We start from the raw sequence: 22,676 nt of genomic DNA, 5'->3' as shown, positions 1-22,676 counted from the left end.
CTCATATGATAATCACATTTGCCATTGGGATCATAACTCCTTGTTGTTGGATTTGATGTTATTTTTAGAGGCATAGAAGTGAGATACTAACTTTCTATTAGCAAAGGTAAAAGGTAAAAAATAGAGATTGATAATTTTTCTCGATCATTCCTTGGTTTCTTTTGGTTCTTTGTTGGTCGGGTGGTAGGCTCAAGTGTGGAGACAAGATCATGAATGGTCATTTGAGGATGAAAATTTATTAAAAAGCCTAAATGCTGGCTTGGTTGGCAAAGATATGGGTTTTAAGAGATATTGTCTATGATAGGGTAACAAGGTTGATGAATAGGATAAAGATTGTATGGGATAAAGCTCTTTGGTAGATGCCCCTCTATTTTGACTGCTTGCACTTTTTTTTTATTTTTTTCTAATGTACTTCTCTCTTCAACATCTATTGCATCTTTTAATTTAATCATACCATTCTTGATTGCATTTTCTATAATTTCACTAGAAATCACTATGACAAAAAAGTTTTATGAGACATTCTTGATCATTCTTTCATAATGAGTGTTCAAGAAATTGACAAACAGAACAACGATTTCTTTCTTTGATAAAGGTGGTTGTACTAGGGCTGCCATGTATTTTCATCTGTGTGCATATTCTTTGAAAGTTTCTGTTAACTTTTTCTTTATGTTTTGTAGGGACAACCTATCTGGCACTATATCTTCAACATGTTTGTATTGTGCTTGAAAGGCCCTAGCCAAATCATTTTAAGAGTAAATCTTATTTCGATCCAACTGAGCATACCATTTTAATATAGACTAGTGAGATTATCTTAAAAATAATGAATCGATAACTTATCCTCATAAGTGTGGCTTATCATCTTTCGATAATACATGATAATGTGTGTTAAAGGGTATTTTTTTCCATCACGCTTCTCGAAATCTGAAGCTTTAGATTTTGATGAAATAACATGATTAGACACTAAACTAAGTTCATTAGCATTAACATTCTCGTACACATCATGGCTTTCAATTATTTTCAATCTTCATTCTAATAGGTTATATTTATCCTTCATCACTATATCTCCTGATGAATTTGGTACCATTTTTTTCATGTTTTGTAGGGATAACCTATCTGGTACCATACTTTCAACATGTTTGTATTGTGCTAAGAAGGCCCTAGCCAAATTATTCTAAGAGTAAATCTTATTTCGATGCAAATGAGCATACTATTTTGATATAGATTTAGTGAGACTATTTTGAAAGTAATGGATTAATAACTTATCATCATAAGTGTGGCTTATTATCTTTCGATAGTACATGATGATGTGTGTTAAAGGGCATTTCATTTCATCATACTTCTCAAAATCTGGGGCTTTGAATTTTGATGGAATAATAAGATCAGGCACTAGACTAAGTTCATTGGCATTAACATTCTCGTACACATCATGGCTTTTAATTGGTTTCAATCTCCTTTCCAATAGGTTATATTTATCCTTCATCATTATATCTCTTGATGAATTTGATACCCTTTTCAATTTCTTCAATTCTTTAAGATCATCCACATTAGGAACAACAATAAGGTCATAACGAGTACGCCCAAGATTGACATTTATATGAATTGAAGGTAACTTGACAAAAGTGTCAATATAAAGTTGATGAGTTGTTGAAGGTGCTTACGACATATAGGAGTCTTGAACATATGTGAACCCAGATGGATACAATGGTACTTCACCAACTATTTTCTTTCTTGCTCTGTGTGTTTCAATAATTCTTTTTTCTTTTGTTAATTATACTAACATCTGTTTTAGTTTTGCCAATTGTCTATTCACGTTCTATTGCATTTTCGTAACGGTTTCCCTGATCTCTCTTTGAGCCTATTCCATTCTATTCATCTAACTTGCATCTTCATTTTTTATGATTTTGGTACTAGCTCGAGTGCTATAAATGCGTAGACTTAACTGATCTCATTTTCTAGGATAGCTATCCTTGAACCTTTTTATTAATTATCAAAAGTAAAAAATACATGACATGAATTTTATCATAAAAAATCTTTTCGTTTTGAAGGTTTAACAAAAGCTTCACAATCATCATTTTTTATTCTTAACTAGCATGAAAAATAATGAATTCAAACAGATGATGCATGATATGCAAGTCAAATTTTATTATTATTAAAGAATAAAAACTTGAGTTCCATCTTATATTTTGGCTGGGTTATCTAAAGACATTCTTTCCATTTTTAAAGTTCGATGAAAGCATGTTCACAATCAACATTTTTTTTCACAGGCTCTTTTAGACATACAATTATTAAAAGTGGACAAAGGCATCAATTTATAGAAAATTCAAGTAAAAAAAGGTTTCCATTCATTCTCAAAAGTATCAAATTTACACATCATGAACCATTCGAGGGCTAGGGCTAAAAAGTGCTAGACCTGCTGCCATTCCCTCTTGTTTCGCCTAAGAAATCCAAAAATAGTTGACTATAATTGCTAAGAGGACAACTCTTTGCTTTAAAAGCTTTTACTTTTTGTTCATCATCTTGGCCAATCTTACTATTGCCTGTAGCACTGCTTGCTATCTCAGCATAGATCAATGTAGGGTTTTTACGAACAATTGACTTTATTTTGACGTCAAAACTCCTAGATTCGACTTTCATCAAACTTTGTATCCTATGTTTCAATGCTGTGTAGTCTTCTAAAGAATGGCTCGTGGTAATAAGATGGTATTCACATCGGGCATTAGGGTTATACAATTTGGGGAAAGGTGGTTTATGAGGTTGGATAGGGATATGGGCAATGAGGTAGTTTTATAGGAGTAATGGGTATAACTCTATGTAAGACATATGTATTAGATCAATAAGGGTTTTTTCTTTGGTGATACCAGAGTTTTTCTGTCCTATGGTTGATTTGCTTTACTAAAAAAGTGGTGATATAATTGGTTTCAAAGTGAATTGAGAAACTCTGGGTTGAAGATTGGGCTAAAAAAATGGTGATGGGATTGTGTGCTGAACAAACGATTGTGAAATATAAGGTATTGGACGTGCATTCAGGTGTGAAATTCTTAGAGATTGTATGAAATTGAGGGGCTTAAACCTAGGTTCTTAGAAAGGAGGTTAGAAGTAGTCATAAGAAGGATTTAGGTACAGGTTTGGACTCAGGATAATTGGTGATGGTTGTTTGAAGCTAATGACCTTTTCTTAGAAATCAATCTTTTGAGCTCAGTCATTTGCATGGCTAGTTCACCCATTCCTCTATTAAGTTCATCTAAACTTTGGTCATTTTTCACATCACCCAATGCCTTAGTATGCTTTAGAAAAGTGTTAGAACTAACAGAAACCGATTGATTTTGACTTGATGAAAGTGACAACGATCTTTGAGGAGTAATAAACTCAACCATATCGCTATTTTTAACCATTTCTATCAATTGAACAATCTATTGTTTTATGTCCCAAAGCTTGAGCCAAAATTTCTCTTGATTTAACTCTAAAGCACTGATCCTTGGTTCCAATTGATCTCACATTTTTGTCACTCTAATTCCCATCAAGACATGCATTTTTTTTCGAGACTTAGATAAAAAATTCTAGATTATTGCCCTTATTGAATAAATGCCACAAAAACAATTTCTAACTTATATGACACATAAAGTATGTTTATGAATACATGAATATGATGACTAAAGAATGTCATGAAATGTATATATGCCTATGACAATGGATTTTTATATGTATAAGGACCCAAATGAAAATTTTCGTCAATTATGAATGTGTATGTAAGGAATGTAATGTTATGTTGCAGGGAAGGTATGATATGAAATGCAATGTATATTCCATAAGACCCTACTATTCATGAATCTATATGTATGAAATGCAATGACATACTTACATGAATGATGGATGTATACCTATGACTAATGCAACATACTTGTATGGAATGCATGAACTTATCAAGTGCACATTATATTTTTACATGAAATACAATGCTTGTGTTATGCCAACATCGTGAAACTGACACTACCTTTAAATATGTAATGAAATGGAGTGTGTGCACTACCTATTAAGATGTGTATAGAAGGCATGTATCATTTATCAACATGTGCATAACATGGGATGCATGTACTATCCATTAATATGGATGGGATAGAATGCTCATATTATCCTATTTTGATGTGCATAGGGTGGGATACATGTATTATGTATTATGATGTATGAAATGCGAAAGATGAAACAAAATACAAATTTTTTTTTTTGAGAAGGAAAAACAAAATAACTAGGACTTGAAAATTAATTTTTATTTGGCCAATAAACAAAGAATTTAAGAAAAATTTTTAATTATTTTTGAAAACTTTTTTTAAAATTTTTTTGTTTTTTTTGCTTGTTGGATAATGCTAAAAAAACCATTTTATTCTAAAATATTTTATGAAAATGTAAAATTTGGACAATTACCAAATGAATGAACTACCTGTTAAGAGAAGATTTATTTTTTTTAAAGAAAATGCTTTTTTTTTATTATCCATTTTTTCAAATTTTAATACATTTTTAGGTCATTTCTATAAAAAGGTTGACAGGGCTTTACCCTAGGCAAGCTTCATATGGCTTATGATATGTTGGGTTAGGATTTATATGCCTAAAGGTTCCCAAACTATTCCTCATATCATCATCCGTTATAGACTAATAAAGCTCCCCAATCTTCACCCATTATAGGCTACTAATGGAAATAGTTCAATCTGAGTGAAAGTATTTCGCTAATAAATGCGGAGGTTATCACCTCATAAGAGTGTAACTATTTTACTTCCTCCTAAAAAGAAAAGAGCCCGGGTCTAGAGCTTATGCATGCAAGTGAATATGCAAAATGTGTGCAAAGTAATGTATTAATCAAAATAACATAAATAAATCATAAACACAGAATCAAAATAAAGTAATAAATAACATACAATTTATTTTATTTATTAACTTGTATGTATATATATTTTGACAAATTAAAATAAAGGGAATTAAATTAAATATAAAATGAAACCAATTAAATCCAACAACTATTAATAGTACATAATTAAAATTTTTTTCTAACTCTCAAAGGTCCCCAAAGGAGTCACCAAGTTGTTGTAACAGTTTTGAGACCGCCAAACGTAAAGAATTTTAAAATAAAAAAATAAGAAGAGTCGTCACTAGTTTTTTTATAGTGTGATGGATCACCCAAAAGTTTATCTTTTTAATGTAACTATAAAAACCGGTTTAAAGTTTATCAAAAAGATAAAATTTCAGTCTATGAAAACCAAGTTGGGTCCAAGAGTCACTTACGCGTGAGAAATGATTAACACCCCCACAATGCCCATAAATTGGTACCATTTAATCATGCGCTATTTTGGATGTTGGATGAAATGGTTTCGATTTGAAATTTAACAATAATTTTTTTCATTAAAAAAATAAATTCTTGCTAAAACTCTTTATTTAGAAATATTGAGAAAATCTTTAAGTTAATCAATTATCTTAAAATTCTCTAACATCTAGGTAGAATTTAAAATAACTCTTTTTACTTAAGATTTAACACAATATTCCTTAAAAGGAAAATAACACTTTTTATGAAAGATGATTGTTGGTGACTCTCAATATCTAGGCAGAGTACCATGAATTATTTTCTTCAAAATATTATTTTTGTTTTTTTATAATATCACAGCCTAAAAAAAATATTTTTTTCTTTTTTTTTTGTTTTGTAAATCATTTTATATGAGAAAGTAAATAATGATATTATCATGTAACAAATAAAAATTAAAGACAGAGAAATGCGAAATGAATGCCAACAATAATATGATGACATATGTATGCCAATTGATGTTATGTAAGGTGATGAAATGCAATTAAAAAAAATGGATTCTTTAATATAATGAGACCACCTTAACTTTTTAGCATCTAGACAGAGCTTATGTGTGACAAGTTATATTTAAGATCCCATTTTATTATTATACTTTTATTATTAATTAGTTATTAACCCTATTGTTAAAACGAATTAAGGACTCGCATGAAAAACTTACTAGAATAAAGTTTCCTAAATATCCCATCGTCTAGGCGGTATTCAAGAACAAAATACTCCATTTGAGATTTTCACACGTATCTTTAAAGTTTCAGAAGAGTTTTGGGCATAAGTGAGGTTTTAAGTTAACGTTTTGAGTTTTGGGTTTCGAAGGTTTTAAATGTCAAAATTTGGAGCTTTTCGATTTTTAGATATTAAGGTTTTGAAATTTAAGGCTTCAAAGGCTTTAGGGTTTTCATTTTAAGGTTTTTGGTTTTATGATTTAGGGTTTTAAGGTTTGATTTAAGGATTTAAGGTTTTGGGGTTTTAGATTTTAAGGTTTATAGTTTTTGATTTTTGGACTTTAGGGTTTTAGAGGGATTTGGGTTTTGCAATTTGGATTTTAAGGTTTTTCGATTTTTGGATTTTAGGGTTTTAAAATTTAAGGTTTAGGATTTTAGTTTTAGGATTTTGATTTTAAAGTTTAAAGAAAACACAAATATTTCTAAAGATTCTTAATATTTAGGCAAACTTTCAAAGTAAGTTTGGTTTTTATGATTTTCAAAAATTAATTTTTCATGTATTATTTTTTATGAAAATTTATTGTTGTTATTATTAATATTGATTTTATTATTTTTTTATTATTTACTATCTTTTTATACTTTATATATATATTTTTATAATTCTATAACATCTAGGCAGAATTATTTTTAAAAAAATATTTTGATTCTTTCCAACATCTATGTAGGAAAAAGAAAAAAAATTTATTACTATTATCAATTATTTTTTTAAAATTTTTTTATCATTTATTATTATTATTCTCTTTTATTTATTTATTTATTATTATAAAATAAAAAAATTTTATCTGAGCAAATTTACACATTTTAATATGCATAAATTTAATAATAAAATCTAAAATAAAAATAATATATAAAAATTCAAAAAATTAAAAAAAAATAGAATCGGACCGGTCAAAAGTCCAGTTAATGTTGGTTTAGGCTAGTCTAATTGGTTTGATGTTTCGGTGGTTCAGACTAGTTTTTTCACGATTTGATATTGGTTCAATTGGATCGATTTTAAGCTAAAACAGAAACGGGTCGCGAGTCAGGTGCGCGGAGCTTGGATTAGGTCAAGGGTAGCACGTGGATCCTTCTGTTGACTAAAATGACATCGTTTTGGGTTTTAATCTTCTATATAAAACCAAAATTTTTTTTACTTCATTTCAAATCCTCTTTAAAAAAAAAATTTTTGTTAACCCAAAAAATCCTTTGAAGCGCTATTGGAGTCCAGCGCCATGCCATTGTACCGACTGCTGCCTAGGGTCACCGCTGGTGGTTGTCGGTAACCATACAATCGTCGAAAAATGCCAAAAAGCTTCCAAAGTTTTTCTCAACACCTTTTTCCTAGATTTGGCCTTTTTTCGTCTAAAATAGCCCTAATTGGCGTAGATCAAGGCTTAAAGTTTTTGATCTTTTTTCTTATAAAAACTGAAATTGATGATTTTTTTTTGTTTTTACAGGTAGGTCGGCGCTGGTTACTCCTTACGGGAATGATTCTTTTTTTGTGGATTTAGTTTTTTTTTTTTTGTTGTGGCTTGGTGTTTTGGGTTTTTAGCTTTCTGATAGGTGTGAGTGATGGAAAGCTATGATTTTTAAGTGTGAGAGCTGAGGTTTTTTTTGGGTGTGAGAACTAGGGTTTGCTAAGTGTAGGAAAGCTTGGGTTACTGGGTTTATGTCTATGTCTATGTCTCCCACATTTTTTGGAAGGGAGCTTGGTGCTTTAAGGAGCTGAGGTTTCAATGTTTGTGAGGTGAGTAGAGTAAGTGATGGTTAGTGAGGGTTCTGGTAGTGCAGGGTATGGTTGGGATAGGGTATGAGAGTGGCCAGTGGGGTGGGTGGCTAGTGGTGTCATGCAAGGCACCATTGCCACCCCAATCTCTTTTTTTATTTTTTTATTAATTATTATATATAATTATTAATTAATTTCAATATTAATAAACAAAACTTAAAAACAAAATTTAATCTAGTAGATTCAGATAAAATTTGATGTCTACAGATAGGATTACGATGTATAGAGGCTTAACTTGTTAAGGTACAATGGGTGAGGTATTTTAAAAAAGCCCTACGAAGCCTCTTATATACATCTGTCGCTTAGTACGGGGCACTGCATTACCAAAAAGAATAAGAAAATAAAGTTGCTTTTTTACTAACAGCTTTAACTTTTGGTGTAGTGGTAAGTGTTTTATCCTGAAAACTAGTATCAAAGTGAGTTTGTAGGTTTGAGTCCCCCAGGTGCCGTTAGAGGGAGAAATTGTTGGATTATAGGGTCGAGCAATCTCTCTTAAGGACTCGGTATGCTGGTCCATCTAAGTGAGGTATCCTATAATGGATAGGATTTCAGTGTGTGGTGGCCTAACCTGCCAAGGTTTAATGGGTGACGTATCCCAAAAAGGTCTTGTAAAACCCTTTATGTTTATATATCACTTAGTACAGGGCTCTGTGATAAAAAAAAAATAAAAAAATAAAGTTGCACTTTCACTATCAGCTATAGCTTTTGTTGCAATGGTAAACACTTAATCTTAAAACAAATTATTAGCTTTGAATTGATCATTCTTTCGAAATAACAAAACATTAAGCTAAATAAGCTTGATTAAGATTTTAAAAAAAATTTATTTAGTATATGTTCTTAAATTTTATTATTTTTGATACTAAATAAATAATATGTTTTTCAAAGTGTAAACAAAGCTTTATTTATTTTTATATTTCTTAAACAAAATCTATCTTTAAAGATTATTTGTTTGAACTTAAATGAAAGTCCAATTATTATTTTTAAAGTGAACTTATTCATTTTGGACTCAATACAATTTTGATAATATTGGTTTTGCGAAATATATTAATTTAAGAAAGTTATTTTATAATAACAATGTTTTCCAACATTAAATTTGTTTTATATTTCTTTATTAATTCACAAAGTTTTAATATTTGAATTTTATATGGTTGGAAAGCTCTTTGAGTCTACTTTTTAATGGATTAAACAAAATCAAAATCTAAATTTTTTAAGATAAGATTTTGAATTTTTACTAAATACTATGCAATTGTCTAAAAACTGCACAAAGATGTAATTTTGAAAATTTACTATAATTCATATACAATGAATTAGTATTAATTTTATATGTATGAAAGCCCTTTAAATCTAGTTTCTAAATCTTCAAACGGTTTTTGATTTGGAGTTGTATAACTTAAGATATGATCAAATTAGTACTTATTTAGAATTAGATAAGTATAGGTTCCTAAAAGAATAAAAGATATTATGACTAACTTTCATGGACACAAAGTAATTTAGGTACCAAAATTCAAATGAGTAATATTATTAGAGTAAAGAATTATAATGTACTTTTGGAAATTGAAACTTTAGACACACGATGGAGAGATGGATAATTTTTAAATTTTTATTTGAAGTGAATTTGAAATTGATTGTCTATTCTTGATTTTAGGCATATGTTATTGTATCATGTATGAAATTACCTATGATATGCATATATTATATCATGTATTTGCAATTATTAATGATATGCATATTTTTTTTCATATAATGAGGCAAAACTTTCAAAATATTAAAATAAAATTACATTATTTTGTAAAATAGAAATTGAAGTTGTTAAAATTTCTTAAATTTGAATGATTCATTTTGGGGGACTCAAAATTTTTTTTTCAAATAACACCTCAAGAGATAGAATTTGTCAATTTCTTTATTTTTTTAATAAGATATCAATATTTGTTATATATTTTAAGTAATTTTTATTTTTTCAACTCCAATTAAAAAACCCATTTTGAAATTTACTTTTTATTCTTTTCATATTATGTACCTTATTTATTAATTTTTTTTTATTTATTGTGTATGCGATCCTTGATTTTGGGCATATGTTATCATATCATGTATGAAATTACATATGATATGCAAATATTATATCATTTATTTGCAATTATTAATGATATGCATTTTTTTTATATAATCAGGAGAAACTTTCAAAATATTAAAATAAAATTACTTTATTTTGTAAAATAAAAATTGAAGTTGTTAAAATTTCTTAAATTTGAATGATTCATTTTGGAGGACTCAAAAAATTTTTTTTTTCAAATAACACCTCAAGAGAGAGAATTTGTCAATTTCTTTATTTTTTAATAAGATATCAATATTTACTATATATTTTAAGTAATTTTTATTTTTTCAGCTCCAATTAAAAAACTCATTTTGAAATTTACTTTTTATTCTTTTCATATTCTTTATTAATTTTTACAAATCTAACAATATCAATATTTCATACTTTTTTATATTTTTTATCCCTAACATCAATAATTTTTTATTATAATTTTTTATATCATCAAATTTCAGTATTTATTTTTTAAAATAATACTTATCTAAACAATATAATTACATATGTTGTTATTTTTAATTGATACATTTTACAATACTTGTATTTCAAAAATTTTCAAAAATTTAAAATTTTCAATCAACGCACTCTTAAAAAAAAAAAAATCAAGGATGAAAAAAATCGTAAATATTAAAAATCGATTCCCATTTCTCTGAAGAGTTAGGTAAATCATTTGAGTTGCACTTTAAATTTTTTATTTTTTGCCATTGAATTAATTAATGTTCTTAAAACAATAAAAATATGACATATGAATATTTGATTCGAGAAAAAAAAGGATATTTGATTAATTAATTTATATTAGTTTTTCAGTTAAAAAAAATTAATTAGAATATTTTCATCTTTTGATATTAAAAAAAAAAAGAGAGTATCATTGTTTATAAAATAACGTTAATCTTACTAAAATTGACAAATAACAAAAAAGATAATTCGGGTCTTTTTGAGGGTAAAAGGGCTTATTTATTGTATTCACCGAAAAAAAATTTGCTAATCCGTTATTTTTTTTCTTTCTTTAGTTTTCAATTATTTCATTAAATATTTTAGTAAAAAAATGATTTCAAATAACTTTTAAAGATAATTCACAAAAAACTATTAAATACAAATATTTCTCCAATAAATTAATTTTTTTACATGAAAATTATATACATGTTAATGATAATAAAAAATATTAAAAAGTTTTTCAAAAAAAATAAATAAATAGAACAAGAGTAGGAGGCACTTATGTTTGAAAATAAAATAAATGATGCATTCATTTCTCAATTATTTTAATCACAAAATTTCAATTTAATAGATTTTTGTTGATTAAGAAAAGAAAAAAAAAAAACAGAATCGAAAGTTGTATTTAGGTCAATTAATGCATCTATGTTTAAGGGAGATAATTTAAATCTTTTTTTTTTCAAATAATTAAAAAAATACTCAAATAATAAATAAAATAAAATAAAATAAAAACGAAGCTAAAATAACAATGAATTGGTAAGTATCATTTTTAAGTGAGATTTATGATATTAAAAAATAATTTTTTAATAAAAAATAATGTTTAAATAATAAAAATTTCATTTTGTCAAATGAGTAGTGATAATCGAATTCTTAAAGATTAAGCACAAAATATTTTTTCGGTTGAATTAAATAGATAAAACTTGAAACTAACGGTAGATTATAAAAATTTTAAATAAATAAATAAATATTTGGATAAGACCCGAATAGGAATAAGCAATTCGGGTTATACTGATCCGGTGAAGAAAACAACAACCAAAACTAAAAACCTCGAGAGTTAGGGTTTTGCACATTTACAGAGCTTGGAAGTTCGTACAACAAAAAGCGGAAGAGATGTGGAGGTCAATAGCAGCAAGGTCCAGGCAGGTGGGAGCACGGGAGTTCTGTGCGACCCAAATTAACCAGGTTCTATCTGAAACTCAAAAACCTTTCCATTCCTTCCCTAAAACCTCACTCTCTCGAATCCATCGTTTCTTCTCTCATTTCTCTGCAAATCCAAGTGATGATTCATCTCTGGGTTTTTCAGAAAATGGGGATTCCCAGTTGGACAGTTTTTCCATTGGGATTGAGACTAATGCCATGGAAGTTCCCTCTTTTGAGGGTTTTGATGGTGAGGAGACCCAGATTGACAGTTTTGTCCCTGGAGGTGCCAAAAATGACATGGAAGAAGAGACCCAAGTTAATGAGATTGATTGTAACAAGTTAGAAAATGTGTTGTCTTTGTTGCAAAGTAGAGTTGATGGGTCTTTGGAGTCAAGTCTTGATGCTATGGCTTTAGATTTGCATGAAGATTTTGTTGTCAAAGTTCTTGAGACTCCATTTATTTTAGGTGAAAATTTGATCAGGTTTTTCAAGTGGGTAATGGAAAAACCTGGGTGTAGAGTGACTACCTCTGTTGTCGATTCCCTTGTTAAAGTTATTTGCAGTGATCTTAGAAAGAAGAATGCTTACAATTTATGGGATTTGGTTAAGGAAATTGGGGAGAAAGAGAATGAGGTTTTGACTGTGGATGTTCTTAATGAGTTGATTGCTTTGTTTTCGAAGTTGGGTAAAGGAAAGGCAGCGATGGAGGTGTTTGATAAATTTGGGGATTTTGGTTGTGTCCCGAATGAGGAAACTTATTATTTCACCATTGAAGCTCTCTGTCGACGGTCTTTTTATGATTGGGCATGGTCTGTATGTGAAAAGATGCTTGATAGGGAGAGCTTGCCAGATGGTGAGCAAGTGGGAAAGATTATATCTTGGTTTTGTAAAGGGGGTAAGGCTAAGGATGCTCACACTGTTTATTTTTTGGCTGAGGAGAAAAACAAGCAGCTGCCCCAGTCTTCTGTTAATTTCTTGATCATTTCACTCTGTAAGAAGGATGAAACAGTGAAATTAGCTTTGGAGATGTTGGATGGCTTTTCTGGAGAAGCAAGGAAGTATGCAATCAAGCTGTTCTCATCTGTTGTTCATGGTCTGTGTAGGATGAAGAATGTTGATGAAGCAAAAACATTGCTTCTGAAAATGATCGCTCAGGGCCCACCCCCTGGAAATGCAGTTTTTAATTCAGTTATCCATGGCTATTCAAAGGGTGGGGATATGGACAAAGCAAAGGAGATGATAAAACTGATGGAGGACAGGGGGTTGAAACCTGATGTTTACACATATACTGTTGTGATGAGTGGTTATGCAAATGGTGGCCAGATGGATCAGGCTCTTGAAATGTTATTAGAAGCCAAGGAAAAGTATACGAAGCTGAGTCCGGTGACTTATCACACTCTAATTCGTGGATACTGCAAAATTGAAGAGTTTGACAAGGCGTTGAAGCTTTTGGCTGAGATGAAGGATTTTGGGGTCCAACCTAATGTTGATGAATACAATAAATTGATCCAGTCTCTTTGCTTGAAGGCTTTAGATTGGCAAACAGCTGAGAAACTACTCAATGAAATGAAGGAGAATGGCTTGTATCTTCCTGGAATCACCCGAGGTCTTATACAGGCAGTTAAGGAGCTGGAAGCTGAGGGAGCGGACAGCAGGGAAGCAGCCACTGAAGTTTAAATCTTTGCTGATTTTAGGAAATGGATGTAACATTCAGATGTTCAACTTTAAATTTTTAGCCTTCCCCCCTTTTGACATTAGTTGATGTGAGGCCTGTGTCAATTTCTTTGTTGTCATCTATATGCATCTATTTACATGAATCAATTGAGACAATGTTTTTTGTTTTGGGGGATGCATTTTTGGGTTCTTTATACTTTACATTTGGAAGGCAAACTTCCTTGTAGATTTTTTTTTTCTCTTTCTTTTTTCCTCCACAAGTGAGAATAAGAAGACAGTGGTTCAACATGTGTCGATTTATATTTGAAGTTCATTACTATTTTTTATTGTACCCATTTGGTTGTTTTGTTTCTTCCCTTAAGAGTATTGTCTAGGATTAAGTGGTTGGAATAGCTTAAATTTACTGGTTTGGTTGGTTTTATCTCTTCCGTAGAACTACTCCCTTAATGCTGACAATGCTGACATGGTTGGAATAGCTTAAATTTACTGGTTTGTTTAGTTTTTTTATTCTTTCTCTCAGAACCACGATCCACTGTGTTTACAATCAGAAATCAGGGTATAATGGCACAAATAGATTCATTTTCAGCTGTTCAGAGGATCTCCTGATTGTGACGTTTACTTAAACTGACTGCCATTTGATGATTCTAACAGTAAGGTATTAATTTCGAAAATATTGAATCGTGGAGATAAGCATGCCTAACATTACCTTGATATTTATGTGGCGTGCTCTAAGCTTCAAGTAATTTTTGGTCCTTTAACAGAATATAGATTAACTTGACACTTGCTGGGGTTATTTGCTTCTAATTTATTGTGATCTCTTAAGTGAATTCATTGAAGAGAAACAGGTTGGAGAATCATGAACTTAACAGTCCCTTACTGTCTGGTTTGAAACCTATCAATTCAAATTCTCAAAACAATTAGAGGTTGGAACTATTATCGTTTGTGGTTAATGTTTCTAATTGACATATCAAATACCTTAACTAACTTGCATTGAGTAGCAATTTAGGAAAGGAAGGAATGATCAGAGGTTTCTATGATTATATAATAAAAAAGGATAATTTTTCCTTTATGAGTTTATTTAAGCTATTTGAAATCCTTTGACAGTTAACTCTCGACTGCTTTGCCTAAAGATTATAAGCTATTGTGAGAATGGTATCAACTTGTTCACTCATGAACTAATTCTGCAGATTGCTATTCAACTATGATACTGTAGATTGTCGGGTCAGCCTATTCACAATAAGAAGCAGAAGGTAATGGTTACTCGGGGCAAGAAGCAAAGCTTCATGGCTTGGAACATGAAGCAGGCAGATAGGAAAACCACCATTAGCGTGTGTAAACTTTAAAGCAGATAAATTGGCTTGGGCTTAAGATATTCTGAAATAGACAGTATGATTGTCTTGTGAGGCTACTAAATATGTGCAAGGGTTTTTAGAAACTTAATTCCGTTGGAAATCCTTGTTTATTGGCAAATGCTCTAGCTGTATTCAATCAACTATGAACAATGTAGTAATTTTTATTCCCCTTTTCCATTGTGCTACTGGGTTTTTAGTATGGCTGTCGCTGTTCAGTGCCTGTACTATATCCCTTTTTAATAAAAAGGACATCAGACTGGAATCGGATACCTTCTGGCTATAATGTTTTATTTTTATGCAAATTTTCCTCAACAATTTGTTTCCTTTGTTTGAATATGTGGCAGCAAATTTCCAGAAATTTCACCAAAATAATAAAAACTGAAACATCTCAATATCTTAAAAAGCAAAAGAATAACTGAGAAGAACACAAGATGGGTCTGATTTAGAGTCAAATGCTGATCTTCACAAACTGGAATTGGAATTCCAATAACCAAAACCCTTACGATGCTGCAGACTCCAAATCAATAGAAATGGAATAAACGGATTGACAACCAGAAGAGAAGTTATTCTAATATTTAGGAGGAGAATCCTTCTTTGAATTGGTTTAAAGCCAAACCTCGCACCAGGAATGAAAACTATAAGGCAAAGAAAACACCAGAAAGAAGAAAAACACTAGAAAAATCTAAAAGACAACACCAGATAAAAGAAAAACGCTAGAAAAAGTTAAAAGACAACACCAGAGAGATGACAAACATTAGAAAAAGTTAAAAGACAACACCAGAAAAAGTCAAACACCCATCATCAGTAACCGCCCCTAAGTCGGAGCACAAGATGGAGAGTCGATTCCTTCTGAATATTGTAATCAGCAAGGGTCCTGCCATCCTCCAGCTGCTTCCCAGCGAAAATCAACCTCTGCTGATCAGGCGGAATCCCCTCCTTATCTTGAATCTTCGCCTTCACGTTATCGATTGTATCTGAGCTTTCCACCTCCAGAGTGATTGTCTTTCCGGTCAGGGTCTTCACAAAAATCTGCATACCTCCACGAAGCCTAAGAACAAGGTGAAGGGTCGACTCCTTTTGGATATTGTAGTCCGCAAGGGTGCGACCATCTTCGAGTTGTTTGCCGGCGAAGATGAGCCGTTGCTGGTCTGGAGGGATCCCCTCCTTGTCCTGAATCTTAGCTTTGACGTTATCGATGGTGTCAGAGCTTTCGACCTCCAGAGTAATGGTTTTCCCAGTCAGGGTTTTGACGAAAATTTGCATGCCGCCACGAAGACGGAGGACCAGGTGGAGAGTAGATTCCTTTTGGATGTTATAGTCAGCGAGAGTTCGGCCGTCTTCGAGTTGCTTCCCGGCAAAGATCAAGCGCTGTTGATCGGGAGGGATGCCTTCCTTGTCTTGGATCTTGGCCTTGACATTGTCGATAGTGTCGGAGCTCTCCACCTCCAGGGTGATGGTTTTTCCGGTGAGAGTTTTGACGAAAATCTGCATCTTGAAAAGGAACTAGAAATACTCTGCAAATGAAAGCAAGTTAGATCGTCGAAAATGATCCTTAGTTTTGCTCGTACGCAAGGGCAATGAAAAGGGGATTTGATTATTATATAGAAGAAAAGGTTAGCCACTGGACCAAGGAGTTGGAAAATGGAAATCCAATCCAAACCAATGGGCTCTGGATGTTACCAGAATTAAAATCAATTGTCGACAGCTAAGGTGGCTTCGCACGGGTCTTAGGATTTCTTACAGCGCAGGCAAAAGCACAGCGTCATCGCTCACTCCCAAGATTTTTTAAATTTCCGAAAAAAAAAAATTGTCCACCAAAGAAAAAGAATTTTAAGAGTGACAAACAAATAAAAAAAATTACTTGGTACATCCCCGAAACGAAGTTTTTAGATTCTGGATTGAAGATGAAATTGGCTCTAACAAAATTGACCGTAAGTGAAACTGAATACTGTAAAAGGAAGATTAAAATCAATAATAAAAATTTATAATTGAATACAAACACAGAAGTTTCATGTAAGATAATTAAGTACTCAAAGGGCTAATTATTAACTAAACCCTTCCTCTTAAAATGCTATTAAAATGCACTTGCGGTGCAATTAACTTTAAAAATCGATTCAATTTTGCTATACCACAAGTGTCGTGCACCCCAAATCAAGAAATTTAATAACGATGTATTTTATATATAAGATCATAATAATATAAAATAAAATAATATTATAAATAAAATAAAATAGAATAATTTTATTTTATATTTGATGTGTGTAAAAATTAAAATAAAATAATTTATTTATTAATCAAAATTATTTTTTTTTAAAATTTATATAATTTAATTTATTAACGTAATTTTTAATGATACAATAAAATATAAAAATTCAATACCAATGATTAAAAATAATTTGTCCCTTTGAAAAAATTAAATAAACTTAATCAAGAGGATAATTACTCGTAATACTATTTATTTATTTAAATACAAACTAAACATTATATAAAATAATTGTTACCTTATTTTATTTATCATTTTATGCACTAAATATAATTTAAATATATTAAATTATTAATCAGACATGTATTAAATAACTTTTATTAGTTCCCAAATTAAAAAAATTAGTTAATCTACAATTGTATAATTAAAACCAGCAACCCTTCTGACCACGAGCTTAGCTCGATTTTGACTAATCTTGGATTGGATGAGATTTTTCAAGCTCAAACCTCTAGTTGGTTTGGATATTATTTTTTATTAGGTAAGTATCAATATTACGTTACGAGAGTGTAATCAAAATGTAATATATATATATAATTATTTTATAATTAAATAGAATAACTAATATAACTCATTTCACGTCTCAAGCTATTAGTTTTTGAAGTATTTAACCTTCTGAACCTATTAAGAATCAACTTATTCCTTACATCCAAAACATCATAAAGTATCAAATCATTTCAACTCAACCTAAAAAATCTAGTGGCAGTAATGATCCCAAGAGAATCAACATTAACTATTTTATAAAATAAATTGACAAAACAAAATCAAAGACCAAAATATTAATAGATATTTAAAAAAATTTAAACCATAAAAAACTAAATAAATTATATTAAAAAGCAACATAATAGCTTAACAAAGCTGTAAAAAATAAATTAAAACAAAAATTCATCAACTATAACAACCTAAAAAATAAAATAAATAAAAAGCAAGAATCACAAACACATAAGAAAAATCTGGACTAACCTTCGCCACCCTATATAAGCCAAAAACCAAAAAAGAAGCAAACTTGATATAATCACCCCATTTCATCCGGTTGTCTCAATTAAATTGTCCTTGGGTCCATTTTAGATTCAAGCACATTAGATTTTCGAATTTGATTGGGCTTTGAGTCCAAATATTTCAATTTCATAAAAAATATAGAAAAAAAAAATTGTGTTGGAATGCAAGTTGAAATATGAAAAATTATGAGAATATAAGATGTAGACATCTTATTTGATCCGAACCCAAAATAATTAAGTCCAAAACAATTAAGCCTAATCTAAGCAAATCCAAATCTATCCCAACCCAGTTTTCCATTTTATATTTCCTTTGTTAATTTTATTGTTAGGTTTTATATTTTATTATTTTATGATATTTATCTTTGGTTTATCTATTTGTATATATCTTATTATTATTATTTAGTTATTTATTATTTAATTATTGGTTTTCTTTATCTAATTTTTCTTTATTTATCTTTATTACTATTTTTTTATTTTTAAGTATTATCTAAATAGGTTTTAAAAAAAAAGGGAAAATATATTATAAAAAAAGAGAAAACATAAAATTAAAAATCAAACGCTGGAAATTGTTTGGAGGAGAGATTGGCTAGTTGAGATTGGATTGGATTTATGCTTTTAAATGATAAATGTTAATAAAGGATTTTTCTTAGGGACTAAAAAAAAATATTAATCTGGTGATAAGTTGGAATTTTTTTTTTTTGAAGAATCTAATCCTCATTGAAATGTTGGTTGAGTTGGGATTCTTTACTTTTAAATAGATAGAAACACATAAATTATGAAAAGGAACAACATAACAACATAGTACACAGAGCAATAAAAATTTTTGAAAGGCAAGAGAGTTTCTAGCAAGAAAAGGTTTTATTTGGGGAAGTTGGGAGTTTTTGAGAATTTAATTTGGCTTAGTTGGTGTTTTTGGAAGATTTTAGGTCCCCATAAGGATAATTTGATTTTTTTTTGCAAATTTTCATAAATTTTGGATTTCTTTTTGGAAAATTTTTGAAGAATTTTTGGAATTCCAGAATTCGATTGAATTTTTTGACAGTTTGATGATTTTTTTGGTCAAATCCCTAATTTTCAACGACCATTTTAGAAATTAGAGAATTTTTCGATAAAAAATCCAAAACTAGTGAAATCTTGATGTCGTTAAAAGATTTTGACAATCGAAATTTGGAAAAAAAGAGAGGTCAGAGCATCTGGTATATATATATATATATATATATATATATATATATATATAGAGAGAAAGAAAGAGAGACCAAGTGAATTCCGAAGAAAGAAAACCCAAAATTTCATCTTTTATGGTTCGTTGAAATGATGCCACTTTGAACCTCCTGACTCGAAGAGGATCTGCATGTCACCTGAAATTTGACCAGATCCGTAATGCCTCGACCCATGACCTTGCTTCATTGAGTTGTTATTGAGCTGTCTCCTTTGCACCAACTTGTTTTTGTTTCTAAAGCCAGGCGATTTGAGCCCCGTTGAGTTGACCTTTTTGGTTTTTTTTTTCATTTATTTATTTTTAAAATTATTTTGCATGATTAAATTTTAAAAAAAATTAAAAGAACTAATAATAAAGAATATATAAAATAAAAACTTTAATAAAATTTTAAAAAAGGATAATAATTATGCAATGATGAAATTCTTAGAAGTTATAAATGGTTAATTTTTAAAAAAATTTTAAGTGAGAAATTTTTTAAAAATTTGACCCAAATGGAAGAAAATTTTAGATAAAATTTTTATAACAATAATTAATATTTATTTTTAAATTTAAATATTAAAAATCTAAATAAATTTAATAAAATTTTTGGGAATGAATTAATAATTATTTCAATGATGAGATTTTTAACATTTTCAAATGGTAAATTTTCTAAGAAATATTTAGGTGAGGAATTTTTTTAAATTTAACCGAAATTGTAAAATAATTTAGATAAAATTTTAATAAAAATAATTGTATTCTTTTACAAATAAAAATTAAAAATAGAACTTAAAAATTTGTTTGAAAATATTTGACAATTATCAAAGGATAAAATTTTAAGAAAAGTCATAAATGACTGAATGTTTACGATATTTCAGGTAAAAGTTTTTTTCCTAAATTCAACCTAAATGGTAAAAAAATTTATATGAGACTTCAAGAAAATAATTGCCATATTATTTTCTTTCTAAAGATTAAAAAACAAATGATAAATAACAAGAGTTTAGATTTTAAGAAAAATATTTTTAAATTTAACCTAAATGGTAAAAAATTTAGAAATGAAACTTGTAAAATTAAAAATAAATTTTGAGAATGAAATTCTTAATAATTGTAATTTAATGATTATCTAAGAGATTTTTAAGTGAAAAAATATTTTTAATTTTAGTCCAAATGATGGAAGAATTAGATATATTTTCAATAAAAAAATTTAACAAAAAAAATGATTAGGTTTTTCCGATGATAGAACTTCTTCAATAAAATAAATGAGATTTTTGAATACTTTTGAGGTAAGGAAGTATTTTTATAATTTCTGTCAGATTAATGAAGAAATCTTAAAAAATATTTTCAATATTTTAAACACTAAAATTTAAAAGACCATTATAACAAAAAATTCTTAAGATAATTTAAAATAAAAATGGTACCGTCTTTTGGATGGGCGTGTGGGTGTTGTAACTTTCTCCATATATAATCGAACTCTCGAACCTTATTCTGATTAGTAGACTAGAATCTTTTTTTTTAGGGATTCTTAGTTAAGCTTAAAACATCTTTAAAAGGATAGATTCATTAGATGACTAATCACATATTTAATAAAAGATTGGTGGCGACTCCTAAAAGTCCGTGTCCAGCTATAAGTCTATGGATCTATATGTTATGACAGTTTGAAGACTCCACTAGGGATACATAGAGAGTCAAGCCATAAATTTTTAAATTTATCTTATTATTTTGTTTAATGGTCTTAAAATGCAATAATTATGTTATTTGTTTACTAACATTTTTTTCTGTTTATTGTGTTTTGTTTGATTTATAAAAATTTAGGGTTGAAAACTATATATGTTCCTTCTTACATACTATTACATGCATTTATATTACATGAGCTCTACACCTGTGCTTCATCATTTTTAGGAGGGAGTAAAGTACTTCGCTTTTGTGAGATGATAATTTTCGTAATAGCTAGAAAAATACTCTTACTCAAATTGAATCCTTTCTGTTGGTAATCTGTGATGGATGAGGATTTGAATACTTTACTAGTTTGTTATAGAAAATGATGTAACATACAATTTGAGAACCTTTAGTGGTCAAAATCACTTAGTCCTGTATATAGTCTGCACTTAAGATGCCAGCCTTAAGATAAAGTCACTCTTACCTATTGATAGATATAATGTAAAACTAGGACACGAGAAAGAATAATTTATGTGATATGTTAATTATCTAACTATTTTATTTGTTTAACTTTGTGCATTTGCATCAATTTAATATTGTCCATTTAACTTCGTTCATCATTTTCATTGTCATGTTTAGCTTTGTGCATTTGCATTATTTTTATATAGGAAATACTTATCACATATCAGTTATTGATAAACTAGATTTCATGGCTATATCTATGAAAGGCCGAATGCAATCAAAGTTTGCATTAATTCATTATGAATCTTCTCACCAATTGAACATTAAGTTAGAAGAAGGCCAAAGAAAAAAGAGTAATTATCTACTTGAGGGTTTTGTTTCATCGTTGCCTAAAAGAGTTCATCTCGACCTTCAACAAAATAACTTGGCTGACTTAAATAATATTTCCAAATGCATGACTAGAACTAGCTAGGAGATACTTGTAAACAAATATGGGGACATAGCTTCATTGCTCCAAGTAAATGTGAACAATAATCTAATCAAAGCCATTCCATAGTTTTAGGATCCTTCTTATAGGTGTTTTATCTTCAATGAAGTAGATATGGTACCAACAATTAAAGAGTACATAATCTTACTTCATCTTGATTTGCTATACCTAAACAAAATCTATTTATCAAACAAGGTGAGTTATCGTAAAAAAACTCATACAAATGCTTGAACTTAGCTTACCTTAAGTTGACACATGTGTTAAGACAAAAGATCAAAGCAAAGGTATTTTACGGAGTTTTCTATGAAACTTCGTTCATGAATACTTGAGTGATGATCAGGGAATAACAGCAATGGCTATAGCTTTATATGGATTGGTGATCATTTTGAAAATCCTTGGATTTGTCGATGTCGTAATGGTAGATTTTGTTGATCCGATAGAGCATAAAGTCAATGTAATACTGACTATTATAGTAGAAACCATTCGATCCTTAAATTACTATTGTAGAAATAACAAAGGATGATTCAGTGGGAGTGTACAATTGATTTATGTATTGATGAAAAGTCATATCGAATGTGAAGAAATCAAGTTTCTCATACCATGCCTTCATTCTAACATACCAATTAAGAAGTTTTGTTATAGCAAATGGTCGAAAGCAAAGTCAAAAGATGAATGGGTTCATATTTCATATGTTTGATAGCCAAAAGATAATTTGGAGAGCACCTTGGATGTGTTAGGATTCGATGTTGTATAGCTATGGGAATCAACCTTGTGTTTTTTTTATTAGGCTTATAGGGTACTATTATTTATGCCCCAATTTAAGTGCA

At 29.5% G+C, this 22,676-nt stretch overlaps 2 protein-coding genes across 3 annotated transcripts; one reads left to right on the top strand and one right to left on the bottom strand.

The window, feature by feature from the left end:
• The first annotated feature begins 11,637 nt into the window (after positions 1 to 11,637).
• Positions 11,638 to 13,727, top strand: LOC111302756 (Tetratricopeptide repeat (TPR)-like superfamily protein). 2 transcript variants are annotated; one of them, XM_022898559.2, is made up of 2 exons: positions 11,681 to 11,807; positions 11,929 to 13,727. In XM_022898559.2, exon 2 carries the CDS (start codon positions 11,982 to 11,984, stop codon positions 13,440 to 13,442), a length of 1,461 nt encoding a protein of 486 aa, XP_022754294.2. In that variant the 5' UTR covers positions 11,681 to 11,807; positions 11,929 to 11,981; the 3' UTR covers positions 13,443 to 13,727. The 2 variants fall into 2 exon arrangements, with proteins under 2 accessions (XP_022754293.2, XP_022754294.2); XM_022898558.2 differs by having other exon boundaries at positions 11,638 to 13,727.
• A 1,433-nt stretch (positions 13,728 to 15,160) lies between these two features.
• Positions 15,161 to 16,386, bottom strand: LOC111302757 (polyubiquitin 11-like). Its single transcript, XM_089742832.1, has one exon. The coding sequence runs from the start codon at positions 16,280 to 16,282 to the stop codon at positions 15,593 to 15,595; it is 690 nt and encodes a 229-aa protein (XP_089598958.1). The 5' UTR covers positions 16,283 to 16,386; the 3' UTR covers positions 15,161 to 15,592.
• Between the last annotated feature and the right edge of the window lie 6,290 nt (positions 16,387 to 22,676).

Source organism: Durio zibethinus, chromosome 13 (assembly GCF_047325235.1).
Source record: "Durio zibethinus cultivar Kanyao isolate XHJ-2024 chromosome 13, ASM4732523v1, whole genome shotgun sequence".
NCBI classification, from domain to species: Eukaryota; Viridiplantae; Streptophyta; class Magnoliopsida; order Malvales; family Malvaceae; genus Durio; species Durio zibethinus.
Note: the sequence above shows the minus strand (reverse complement) of the source record. Positions and strands in the feature narration are given on the sequence as shown.